Raw genomic sequence first — 14,118 nt, forward strand, 5'->3', positions numbered from 1 at the left:
AATGGAAAACAACTGTCATATTCTTGACTTGATACAGGCATTTCCTTATGTAGAAAATGGTGGATTAAACCTGTTCTTCGAGCTTATTTATATGTGTTCATTTCCATAGACATCATTGGTTGTTGCTACGTGAGACCGAGTTGATAAGAGCTAAACCATCGCTTATCATTTTAATGTTATTATTGAAGCACAAAGGGCGTTCTAGTTATCTATTACGATACTACTTTGTTGCTAGTAATTTCCGGCAAGTAGCTATACTATCTCACAATCATTACTATAGTATGAATGTACAATCATTCGACAGTTTTCACATAGAAATATTCACGCAGACTTTTTTTGTTTTTTCACGCGCATATAATTTCTCAAAACTCGATCTTCAACCAAGTGTATTTAATTCTATTCACACCTCATAAATTTAATTGATTTTATATTATTTGTTTCACACATTAAGAAGAAGTTGAACTGACTTGATATTAACATTGACGTCACATTACAGAAAACAAAATACTCTGCTGGTAACATGTATTCATTGAGGAAACATCACTAAAAAAACAACTTGAGGAAGCTCCGTAAGTATTCTAACCTTTTTTGTATTATTTTATCAAGCATGATAACGTTTTAATTTCTTTTGAAAATCGCTGTAATCAGTTGTAAAAGAATTCCTACTACCAAATACAATATCCTATCTAAAATACGGTTTATATTGTCAATTATCAAAAATATATTTCACTGTTGTGACATTTTTAATAAAGATTTCAGATAAATGTTACATTGTTATAAGTCAATTCCCAAATCGACTTCAAAAACATCTTCGAGTCATAAGGTCGGCTTTATGAATTAAGGAGACCGTAGTTTACCGATGTTCAAATCTCCTAAATCGATTCATTCGAATCCAAACTCATAATGACATAATCGAGAATAGGACATAATCGTTTAAATGACAGATCAGACGATAATTTTGGTATCTCAAGATCTAAGACTGTGAAAAATATCGCTTACGAGTTGTGACACAGATATATATCGTATCGGTCAACAACTTCAAGATGGGGAACGTAAAACTTGGGTAGTGTCCATTGCAATCATTGTACCTCATAACTCTGTAGGAGCAGTAGTTTAATGTAAAGAGCAAACCCCTGCTGACGAGAGTCCGTATACCATGTGTATTCACGAGCGTAACGTATCAATTGATATATGTAAACGCTTTACGATGGAACAGATGGTTTGTTCCTTTCGGAATTATGGATCCTTAATGCTTTTCATTTCCTCCTTTATTTGACTTTTATAACTGTTTTGATTCGAGCGTCACTGGTGAGTCTTTTGTACACGAAACGCGCTTCTGGCGTACAAAATTTTAATCCTGATATCTATGATGAGTTTATTTGTTAGTGCTGAGAAATAAAAAGTTGACAATTGGAAAGTTGTAACCATCACTTTTGTCATTGATTTTAGATTGAAGCCGTCCATCTGTGTCAATATTGAGGAAAAGATCAAGATATATCAAGAGATCTCCTAGATTCGTTGGTATTCTTTATCTTACTGAGATATATGAGATGCAAGCAATCACAATGTAGTTTATTGAGTGACAGGACATCTTCAATATATAATGTTCTAAGTAAAATCTTATTTAATGTTAACCCCACTCGCTTATCATAAGAAATATGCATAAAACACATAAAACTGATACAACAGTAAAGGAGATTCCAAAGGATATTATAACACATCAGTCGAAGACGAACTGACAACGCCAGGGTGAAAAATGAAAAACGACGAAAAGACAAACAACAGTCAACAAAGCACAATAAACTCAAACTGACATTTTTCTTAAATATTAGAAACCATAAATAATCAATGAAAAAACCCGGGAACACTCTGTTAGAAACAGAAAATTCTTCTAAATCACAGAAAAAATTGTGTTCTCAGAAATTAGTACTTTCGTTTAATTATGATCACCACATTAAAAAGTAAAATCACAAAAATACTGAACTCCGAGGAAAATTCAAAAAGGAAAGTCCCTTATCAAATGGCAAAATCAAAAGCTCAAACACATCAAATGAATGGAAAACAACTGCCATATTCCTGACTTGGTACAGGCATTTTCTTATGTAGAAAATGGTGGATTACACCTGGTTTTAAAGCTAGCTAAACCTCTCACTTGTATGACAGTCGCAACAAATTCCTTTATATTGACAACGATGTGTGAACAAAACAAACACAATAGGTAAAAATGTCACAAATAGGGGTAAAACAGCAACACGAACCCCACCAAAAACTGGGGGTGATCTCAGGTGCTCCGAAAGGGTAAGCAGATCCTGTTCCACATCTGGCACCCGTCGCACAGGAATAGTATAAGATTTCATTTGGTTATTTGTATCGTTGGGTTTCTGTCGTATTTTCGCATATCCAGCATCGTCTATTGTTTATACTGAAATGCAAATCGTACCACAACAATATATATAACTAATACAAAGTTAATAATTCAATTTGAATGCATTATTAACTCTCTATCGAACACATCCTTTGTTTTTGGGAACTATTTTTGATTTTCTGTTTCGGTGAAGATATATAGTTTGTTATAAGGACTTGATAAAGATAATGGTTCCAGCCTCTATGTTTATTTGACATCAAATATTGCCACCTCTCTGTTGAAGCAACATTTATACATCTAATTTTTCCGTTTAGTATCATAAACTAGACTAACAAATAAAATTTAGTAAGACTTTGACATGAAATTCATAGAATTACCATAAAAAAGAAGAAAAAGCTGATTTCTGTTTGAGGAAATCGGCACTACTTACGCGTTCTAAGTGTGCATTTTGTTTTTAGTTTTGTAGAAGCATATGATGTCAGCACACAGTAACCAACTATGCAGCCCATACAGCTTTGTATTTGCAATTTTTAAGCCTGTTATTTCTTCATCAATAATCTTCTTGTAATCATGACAAACAAAAGCTGTTCATTTAAAGACTTTTTTTCTGCATGTTCTTTCCGATCATTTACTTTTCTGCCCTAATGTTTATCTCGTTTTCTTCTGAGCAGGACGAACTAGGAAACATTTTGTAGGTTTACACTAGTTAACAATTTCTTGATTTAGATTGTTATTACTTCTTATTGTTGAATTTGCTAATTTTTTGCTAGTTATGTAGTTTTTATGAATTCGACTGTGCCTCTGTATTGTACATTATCGAAATACAAAATGCACACTTCGAATAAGTGTATTGTTACACATTAATTTACAAACAATCTTCATTCTGTATTATACGCAACATCCTCAGATGAAAATCATCATAAAATGATAACTTTAACAGACGGTCAGTTTTCCGTTTGAATAGTTTTGAATGTTATATCCGAGGATGTTCAAAGTCGCCGTTGTATTTATCTAATTTCATCGTCGACAGTATTAGTCCTGGGTCGTTTCGAAAATCTCGATTTTCCTTGTCAGTCGCCATTTTGTTTTTACCTGGGAGACTTGTAATTCACAAGTTGTCTCCCTTTTACCGATTTTGATAGCGATTTGACTTCGCCATGAAGTCAGTCGGCCGGCGAGATTTAGCGATTTTCAAAATTCTTTGGCGACTTAAGTCGTCATTTCGCCGGCAAGATTATGGCCTGCAGTGACTGTATATAAGTTAAGTTTATAGTTTATATTATATACATATTTATATTACATATTAAGTGCAAGGTTAGACCGGTTTTTGGTGGGACCGTGTTGCTCAGTCTTTATTTTTCTGTGTTGTGTTTTCTATACTGTTGTAAGTCTTTTAGTCTTTTTCTTTTTTTGATTACGCGTTGTTAGTTTATTTTCGACCTATGGGTTTGAATGTTCCTTTGGTATCTATCGCCTCTCTTTTGGATCACATGTGGTGTCAATGTAAATATGTTACAGCCATTTAACAGGGAACACAATTCGAATAACAAAAAATCCATAATTAGTTGTATATGGTTAAAAAGGAAGAAATACACATAAGTTGATACATGATTTTTTAGATACGTAATGTTTTATGTGTTAGTAAACGGATAAATTTATATGAAAATGCAAGATTTCAAGGTTGTAGAATATCAATTGAAAACAGATGTATTTTTTATATAGAATGTGAATGTTTTATGCAAGGAGTATTTTTTTCACCCATTTGAAATGTCCCTGGCAAATGGGATATGTAAAATAAAAGCAGGAATCCCTCTGTCCAGTGGGAAGTCTAGTGACACAATATCATCTCCCCTGTAAACACTGAAAACTAGATCTTTTAAATGTTTGTCCTATTGTAGCAAGGACGCTATCATTTATAAATTCACGTTCTGGTAAATAATAGAAATAGAAATAAGTTGAAATAAGAACAAAACTTCTATTTGATGCTATCATTTCCATCCTTATATAAAAAAACGACGAGTACAGCAGGCTAAAGGAGCTTGGTGTAAAATTGGTTTAAAAAGTTTATATGTGAATAAATTCCTGAAGTATCAATTTCAATTTATTTTTTTACTGGCTGTATACCTCTCTGGAACATACTAATTATCCGTATATATATGCAGCTAGATCAGAGAAAGTCAGGAGAAAAAATCCAAAGGAATCGATTGATATGCAGCATATTGGCACTTTTGAAATTAAGTTACTAAGCAAATTCAAACGGACCTCATCCCGATGTAACCATTGAATGTGAATAGATCGAGAAGACCGCAAATACACGTACAAAAATCGAGACGACTTTTCTTAAAATTGTATGAAAAATAGTTAAAAGATGCCTACTTTCTACTATGTTTTCTCTCAATCGATTTATGACTTTTAAACACTACTGTTGCCTTTATTTATAAGAACATTTATCTTTAATTTTCTAACCTGCATAGACAAACTTTTATATTGATATATTAATGAAAAGACAATATTTCTATATTGAATTGTCATGTGACAAGAGCAGACCGGTGTACTCGAAACTTAGAATGTGAAAAATAAGTATATTTTGGGAAGTTGTAACATGCTAAGGACTTTTTGGAACACTCCAAAAATTGTTGACCCGAAAGATCTTTAGATTTTGTATGTACATGATTTTTTCCAATTTTTTTCATCAATATGCAGCAAAGATTGGAATTTTTTAGATTTCAGTTTCACAAGCTTCTAATGCAATTATCTCGATAAATACTGAACATAAAACATCGTGTATTTGCATGTATATTTCTAATAACACAGTTAAACAAATAATTTCTTTAAAATGTACAATTGTTATTTAGAAATAACTTTTGATCAGTGTCGTCACCGGCATTGTTTTATTATTGATTTTTTCGACTCTTTCATAAGCAGAAGTAATTTTCTTTTGTTCTTTTTCACTAGATTTCCCACTTTGTCAGCTGCCCTAGACTGCTATTCCAGGTAGTTTGAAATAAAAGGTGTTATTCGTGTTAACAAAATCGACATACAACGCCATTTGTGATAATACAAAAGGTGTTGAGGAAAATGGGAAGTAAGGTTAGTGACAATAGAATATTCATCCATCCAAACTGATTTATTGTTGCATTACAGCTTTTAGATCAAGATGAAACAAAAAACGAGAATTTACCCCAGACATGGTTCATCAGAAGTACAAGAGAATGCAGGAACGATTTCACCCATTCTAGATCGGGATATCATTGATATGATCAATGTCAGACGTCGGTTCAACAGATGTGATACTTTGTGTAGAGGTACCTTTGTTTCTTTACCCTGTATAGTATGTTAAAATGAAGCCTAGTTTTCAAAATTTTATTACTTTTCTAGTCAATGATATTTCTTTGGAAAAAATCTTTTATGTACTTAACATATTGCTTAGACACGGCTTAGAAATGCACATCATTTTTAGATATGAATAACTATAAGAATAATAATTCCGTGGGTAAAAAAGTTTAAGCGTGTTTTTCAATGACTAATATTTGTTATATTTGTTATAATTTTACAGGTAACCCTATAACTGACGCTGGAAAACGTACACAATTGGTAAAGATGTTGTCTGTCGTTATGATTCCAGTACTTGTAATAACGGGAATGACTGGAAATAATTTCGCTTCATCTATTGGTAATTACATCAGTTCAGCAAGTGTTCGAGATGTTCTCTACTTTAGCATAGAACTAGGAGCACTTTTGCGCATAATCCAGTTTGAACGTGATATGAGTGCACTTTATGTAAGCAATATCAAACCGGAAACGAAAGACTTCCTTCTACAGCGTTATCCTGACACTGACCTAGCTATCCAAAACCTATCATACTGGCCTCAAGGGGAAAATCTCATCCCTGAAATGGAAACTCGAGAAAAGTTTTTATCTTATTTGAATAAACATCGATATCAGCTTGATGTCTTTGACCAGTCAGTAGAAGGCGAACTAAATTTTTACTCTGGTAGTATTGATGTTCTATTGAAATGGTTGTATGACAGTGTAAGTGAAACGGGCACAGGTTCAATTTGGAAAGATGTTGTCGCCTATCAGGAAATTATTGTAGCAAGTGAATTATTTGGTAGAGAAAGAGCTTTGGGTGTGTCATTTTATGCAACTGGCGGTTTTGAGACGCGCGAAGAATACTTGCTGTTTGTTGAAAAACAGAACAGGGCTAATGTTACATTTGAATCCGCAAGATTTTACTCAAAAATAGCATTTGACCTATATAATGTTGAATTAGCAAAAAATCCAAACGTGAGCGAAAGTATAGAAGACTTTCGAAACAGAATAAAATCTAACAATTATTCAAAAGAATCAGCCTCAATTGCTGAGGCAGAGATGTGGTTTGGTAACATGACTATTTACCAAGGTGTTCTAACCCGTACTCAGAAAGCTCTTGCCCTGACTATAGATGACAATCTTGTCAAAGCGTCTCAAGAGGGACTCGAAAGTGTAATAACGATTTGTGTAATATTCGGCTTTATTCTTATTGTATGTCCACTTCTTGTGTTTGCTGTTTACACGCTGACGTCTGATATCCAGAAGTATTCCATTTTGATAGCAGACAGGTAATTAACTTATCCATAGTTATCAAATATTTGATATATTTTCAATATCAGAGATAATCTGCTACTAGAGATAACAGTGCCAAAGCCAAATGATAAAAAGAGAATTACATATTGCTTTCGAAATACTGTCTAATCACAAATCATTTACAATATGGTCTTAAATGTTTGATGTTGCACTTTGTAAATACAGCTGTTTCACAAACCACGCCTCTTTCGGGGAGAAATGTAATATTCATACATGTTTTGTTTTGTTTACCTAATGGCTCCCAGATATGATGTTTATGCTTAATCTCGTAGAGACACAACTTTGGAATGTTACCTGTATAAATACACATGGATAGCGGCCAAATTAAATTCTGTGAAAGACCCAAGTTTAAACTCTTAGCAGTTCGAGGCATATAAATGTTGAATAAATGCCGCACAGTTCTATATTTTGACTTCATAGTACAAGTGGCACAGTTTTAGCCATAAAATGAGTTCCTATGGGAAATTGCATTGTCTATATTTACAGAAGTGCAACCTTGAAGTGAAAATAAATTAACTTTTAAACAGAACTTTACATATTATTTCATTGTTTTTATCCGTGAAGACAATATTGTTGTATTGTATAATTTCATATTGAACTTTGCTTTTGCATTTCCTCTCAGTTATAAAATTTTAACATTCCCTGTACCTTATAACTAATACATTAGAATGAACATACAGTTAATAACATTAACAGTACCAATTTCCTGCACCAGATGCGCATTTCGACAATTACTGTTTGTTAAGTCATGTGCGAGGCCATAATATTCGAAAATCCAAAACTAATTCATAAACAAGCATGTATGTGGTTTAATTACATTTTATGAACTGATTTATATACATTTTTGGACATTTCTCATGTTTTGAATTAAATACGTTTGAACTCTACTAAGTTTTTATTTGGGGGGACCTAAACGGCAAGGAATACATGATAGGTCTGACTTTTCATTTATCAAAATAAAAACTTATTTCAATCCTTTTCAATAGTCCAAAAGACGTTTCTAATATATTATATTTTACAGGACTCACAAATTGAAGAAAGAAAAGAAACGTACAGAGCTGCTTCTCTATAAAATGCTGCCAAAGTCAGTGGCTGAACAACTGAGACAAGATAAGAATGTGGATCCAGAAAAGTATTATGATTCCACCATATTTTTCAGTAGCATTGTAGACTTTGAAAACATTTCATCGCATAGCTCACCGCTTCAAGTTGTTAAAACCTTGACTGATCTGTACAAAGATTTTGATCATAGAATCGCCATGTATGATGTTTACAAAGTTGATACTATTACAGATGCTTATATGGTAGTTTCCGGTATGGCATTAATTTTGGAAACGAATTTGTCTTGAATGGTTATATAAAGCAAAATTGATTAGTTGCATACATTCTAAGATATCTGTCATACAATTGAGAATGGAAACAGGGAATGTGTCATAGAGACAACAACCCGACACAGCGAGAAAATCCAGCACCCGGAGGTTGGCTTGAGGTGGCCCCTAAACAATAATGTATACTTGTTCAGCGAAAAATGACGTCACACTAAACTCCGAAACATATAAATGAACCAAAATTTAAAAAAAAAATACATGAGAAACAAAGGCCAGATGACTTGGGACAGGCGCAAAAATGCGGCGGGGTTAAACAAAGTTTTGTGAGATCTGATGTTTATATTTAACGCTGTGGGTTATTTTGTATACCTTGTGTTGTTTTCTATATAACCAGCAACAATTTATTCTCTCGTATGCATTTCAAAATTCTGTTAATGTCCTCATGAAAGTTCCTGAATAAAATTTTCTAATAATTGATCAATCATCGTAGTCATGAAAAATATTTATTGAATTCGAAGAACTTTTCTTAGATTTTTCATCAAGGATACATAAAGGAAAATATCGGAAAATTAAAAAAAACAAGATGTTTAACGACACAGATTTAATACTTTCAAAAGGGTATACATTTATTGGTACTATAAATAACCAATACCTCTACAAAATCATAACGAAAAAGTTATATGTAATTTCATATTTTAAAATCCATAGGTATTCCCAAGAGGAATGGCATTCGACACGCTTCACAGATAGGTACAATGGCACTAGACATTCTTGACCATATTCAAAACTGGGTTGTACCGCATTTACCAGGAGTAAAATTGGAAATAAGGATTGGAATTCACTCAGGTTTGTAAATACGTTGATGACACTTCGTGATATATCTTATCTTTATTTTAAAAGTACCAAATATCTATAATATCATTGCTGTTATTTTAATCCTATAATGTTTTAACCTATCCATATTAAGGTAAACAATCAAAAGATACAGCCCCAAATATTATAACTAAAAGTATATCATACATGTTTGTATATAAAGTATATTATTGTCTATCTTAATACAGGACCCGTTATTGCTGGAATATTCGAAATAAAAATGCCAAGGTATTGTTTGTTTGGTGACACTGTCAATGTTGCATTAAAAATGGAAAAAATGGGAATTGGTAAGTAGATATAACAATTTCACATGAAGTATTTGAATCCTAAAACATTTAAACACCTTTCAAGAAGGATAAGTAATATATACCGACAGCGAATGCCTTTATATTCACTTCTCTTTTTTTTAATGTGACATTAAATTTGCAGTCGATGACCAATTTATGTTAGAGATAAGCAGTTTTGATGTATGACATTAGATATTTTATTTGACAAAGGAAATATTTACTGAAAAAAATATGAATTTATTTAGTTGCCTACACTAAATGTATAAAATACATTTTGTTATTTGTGATTGAATAAGATATGGTTACACTGTCACCGCATCCAGTATCGCTCCTTTCGGATTCTCTCAGTTTTTATTCGTTACCTTGCTTTGTCTTCTTAATCAATTGATGAGATTTGAACATGGGTAAACTGCTGCTGCCTTAACAGATATACATTAATTTTAAAATTTTCTGACAATTGAATGTCGTTAAGTAGGGTAGAAGGGTTGAGCGCTCACAAACATGTTTAACTCGGACGTGTTATGTATGTGCCTGTCCAGAGCCAGGAGCCTTTGGTACAGTATTTGACGTTGGTTCATGTCTTTCATATTTGTTTTTCGTAAATTGTTTTGTTATAAATTATGCAGTTATTTTTTCGTTTGAACTGCTTCACATTTTTCATATCGGGGCCTTTTATAACCGACTATACGGCGTGAGTTTTCTCATTGTTGAAGGACGTACGGTGCCCTATAATTGCTTACTACCACTTCATTTTAACTCTGGTGGATAGTTGTCTCATTGTCAATCATACCACATCTCACTTTTATATCATTAAAGAATTGAAACAAAATACATATAAATAGTTTTAAATTTTATTCAGTAAACAAAATACACATAAGCCAGACAACAAGAGACTATCTTTTGGCAACTGATGGATATGATATGGAGGAAAGAGATGATGATGTAGTCAAGGTTTGATTTTTTCTAATTATTCTCTTTGTTTGAAAACAAGGAAACGTATTCGTCAATGAAATAGCGATTTAATATATTACACCACAGTAAAGCAAAGAACACAAGACATATATACATATGTACAATTTAAGGATTGTAGATTCGAATGTGCGTGATAACATATCTTTTAATTTAAAACATTTTCATTTTCACAATTGATTTTTTATTTACTCTAAGAAGGATTTAAAACAAATATTTATGTAGGAAATGAAACAGAGCGATATTTTCAATCAAAACTTAAAATATAGGGAAAGCAAGATTTCATTAATATTAGTTGCCAGGTTTTTAAAGTCACACCTATTACTGATTTGAAAAGTTCCTTGCATTTCTTTTGCAAACAAACCAAAATGAGAGAGTGTGATCAGTTTGAATTTTTAATATGTTATTACCTCAGAAATGGAAGGGTATACCAATGCCTTAAGATACATTTTGCAATTATTCTCTTTTTACTCATTTACTCAGAAGGACAAGGAAGTGTCTGATATCTTCAAAGGAATTTTACGTACCTACTGGTTGAATAATTCGGACGACTTCATGCCGGCGAAGAAAATATGTGAGATACAAACGACAAAACAGAAGTAAGTTAGTAAAAAGTTGTTTTCTGATGTACAAACATCAGAATTCGACCAAAACACATAAATCAAGGTTAAAAAAAAAACGAAAACGGAGAGCATTACATGAATTCCGAAGAAGATGTGAGCCTGGATGCGTCGATATTGAGAGCATTTAGTCAAAATGTCACAATAGGAAAATAGGACACAATAGGACACAATTACTGATCCTACGACTACTGTGGTATCTGAAGATATATGAAAAAACAAGTTGCTGCTAGTATCGTATCGGTCAGGAACACATGAAAAGCAAATAGCAGATAAAAAAAATATTGGTATATATTGAGAAATATTCAATTTCCAGCTTGTTCCAATGTTGAGTCATGACTTTGATCACATCTTTGATAATATTGTGTGAGTGTATGTTTAATCGATTTATGTCCTAACACATCTCTATTTTTCAATTAACACTTCATAAACACTGTGAAAATCAGTAACAGTTTCCGACATTAAGGAGACATTCTGTTGATGGTTATTAGTCAAAACAATTATTATGTTTTTAAAAAAATGGATGAAGTTTTACAAGAAATATTGAATTGCAAATGTCAAAATAATTACTTATTTAATATTGTAATAGTCCTATCCATAGTGAGGTTTCAGACAGCATTGTCACAGCATGTTTTGTCCGACTTTTATAGGCGTTAAAAAACAATTCGTAATTAAATACTGAAACATTTTGATCCGACGACAAATCACTCAACATAGTCCGTTTCGTTTCTCACAATCAAGAGAAGGTGCGATATTATTTTTATGATTGTAATAAATTCATCATGAATTTTAACTTTTGATTTAAGACTTACATCTTTGTTTGTTTAAAAGTTGAGGTAACACAAAATTATAAAAACCGGATAGTTTTTTAACCCATTACTTAGGATAGTTTTCTCTTTAGAAATGAAACCACATCTCAGTATTATCATATTAATCAAAGAATTAAAAAATAAGAATTGATTTCGTAGTTCAAGTAAAATATCGTCAAGTTAAATATTTCTAGGATACATCAAGAGGTGTTTGGACTATCAATGTAACAAGTGTCTTTTGTGGCAAAAAATGTACAATTTTGTTTAAAAAAAAACAACCGAAAACGTTCGTCAAGTGTATAAACAGATCTATCAAAAGCTATACTTTCCTGTGTGAATGGTTTTTGCTGCTACATCTTTCAGTATAGACGTTCTACACCAATATTATTTATTCACATATATAATTGCGATATTTGCAAAGGGGATAACTTTACCAAAGATTTGCACCTATATTTTTTGAAATATTTTCAATGATTGTTGTTGACATTTGTACAAATTCTTTACACAAAATACATACTGTCATAACTGAATGTTTACTTTTATTTTTCAGAAAGCATAATGTTTGACAGGTTCTAACTGTTACACAGAACCTTTATATGTTTCATCGAATATACCTCAACAAATAAGTGATCAACAAGAAAACGTTCTTAAAATACGTTAAGACATTTATTTCTGTTTTAGCGTCTGTCATGGACCCATTTTACAGGTGGTTGAATATTATGTGATACATGTTACTATGAATTGTCTGTTTAATTGTATTAAAACTCCCTGGGAAAAATTTTCTTTGATGGCTTTATAAAAATAAGGAGATGTGATATGATTGCCAATGAGACAACTATCCACCAAAGTTCAAATGAAGTGAATGTAAGCAATTATAGGCAACAGTATGGCCTTCAACAATGAGAAAAACCCATATCGTATAGTCGGCTATAAAAGGCTGCGACATGAAAAATATGAAACAATTCAATTGAGAAAACTTACGGCCTAATTTATAACAAAACAATTTACGAAAAACAAATATGACAAACATGAACCCTAGACAACCACTTAATTGTTCTTTTTTTATCTTGCTTATAGAAACGATTGTTTAATTCGGCTTCGGTGATTAAGAACACCATTCCTAACTAAATGTGTAAGCTGAAGGACAGAACAACCGTGATACTTAATCCATTAACTGGACCACAACTGCAAAACACTTGTTAAGATTATGCAAGGTAATGGCCAAATAAGAGATGAAAAAAAACTCATTGCACATCTATCTTTAGAGACGCACATTGACATAAAACTTTCTTATCCACATTACATATAGTTATTGTACCTGCTGACGAAGACCCAAATTAAATATTTCTGTATGTTAAAAAAAACCACATAAACTGTTTAATAATAGCATTATGTATTGCCGACTAACAAGGGAATCCTTTTAACATCTCTTTATAAAATTGTTCTCATTCTATGAAACCAGGTTTAACCCACCATTTTATTCGGAAAATGCCTGTACCAAGTCAAAAATATGACAACTGTTTTCCAATCGTTCCATTGTTGAAATAGTCGAGCATGTAGTTGTGTCAGTTTGTATGGACTTACCTTTTCTAAATTTACCTTGGAGTTCGATATTTTTGTTAATTCTTTTTTTCTCGTTCTTAAATACAAGTTTAAAACTTAGATGCATGAAAATACTCCTAACGAAGAAACACATGTATATATGTTATTTGATGCAAACAAAAAATGCTCTGAAACTGACATCACCAGGACAATAGATTGTTTTACTGACAGCATATTTGTTTTATTTGGGGTATGTGTCTTTCAACACACTCGGCATTTATGAAAATAAAATGTGTTCGTTCCTCTTCAGTATTTAATGACCATTATCGTATTTATCCTATTAAAACTGGAATAAAAGCTACCACAAATACAGTTAGATTTACTAAAGAGAGGCGAAAGATACCAAAGGGATATTAAAATTCATCAGTCGAAAACAAATTGACAATGCCATGACTAAATACGAAAACGACGAAAAGACATGCAACTAGTACGCAAAGCAAACAAAGGAAACTAAAGTCTAAGCAACAAGAACCCCACCAAAAACCGGGGGTGGTGGTGGTGGTGGGGGGGGGGGGGGGGTTGTGGTTTTTGTGTTAACGACTACAGAGATTATTTGAATTTTCCTTTTGTGATCTTTTCATTTTTATACAGTAACATTCAATCAACATCTGCATATGGAGTATATATCTCCCAGATGAT

General features: G+C 32.4%; 1 protein-coding gene across 3 annotated transcripts; it reads left to right on the forward strand.

Annotated features, from left to right (window-relative positions):
• Positions 1 to 240: 240 nt before the first annotated feature.
• LOC127719800 (uncharacterized) lies at positions 241 to 12,655 on the forward strand. Of its 3 annotated transcripts, XM_052226076.1 has the most exons (10): positions 241 to 569; positions 1,450 to 1,517; positions 5,510 to 5,670; positions 5,922 to 6,966; positions 8,013 to 8,305; positions 9,028 to 9,165; positions 9,381 to 9,479; positions 10,339 to 10,430; positions 10,932 to 11,047; positions 12,428 to 12,655. In XM_052226076.1, the coding sequence occupies exons 3-10, from the start codon at positions 5,523 to 5,525 to the stop codon at positions 12,441 to 12,443; spliced, it is 1,947 nt and encodes a 648-aa protein (XP_052082036.1). In that variant the 5' UTR covers positions 241 to 569; positions 1,450 to 1,517; positions 5,510 to 5,522; the 3' UTR covers positions 12,444 to 12,655. The 3 variants fall into 3 exon arrangements, with proteins under 3 accessions (XP_052082036.1, XP_052082038.1, XP_052082037.1); XM_052226078.1 differs by lacking the exons at positions 10,932 to 11,047; positions 12,428 to 12,655 and having other exon boundaries at positions 10,339 to 10,567; XM_052226077.1 differs by lacking the exons at positions 241 to 569; positions 1,450 to 1,517 and having other exon boundaries at positions 5,438 to 5,670.
• Positions 12,656 to 14,118: the final 1,463 nt, after the last annotated feature.

Source organism: Mytilus californianus, unplaced genomic scaffold, assembly GCF_021869535.1.
Source record: "Mytilus californianus isolate M0D057914Y unplaced genomic scaffold, xbMytCali1.0.p SCAF_11, whole genome shotgun sequence".
Classification (NCBI taxonomy): Eukaryota; Metazoa; Mollusca; class Bivalvia; order Mytilida; family Mytilidae; genus Mytilus; species Mytilus californianus.

Coding starts and splice junctions, on each gene's coding strand:
- LOC127719800 (XM_052226076.1), top strand. CDS start 5,523: ATGAAACAAAAAACGAGAATTTACCCCAGACATGGTTCATCAGAAGTA. Junction 5,671..5,921: donor ATGTGATACTTTGTGTAGAG/GTACCTTTGTTT, acceptor ATAATTTTACAG/GTAACCCTATAACTGACGCT. Junction 9,166..9,380: donor AAGGATTGGAATTCACTCAG/GTTTGTAAATAC, acceptor ATCTTAATACAG/GACCCGTTATTGCTGGAATA.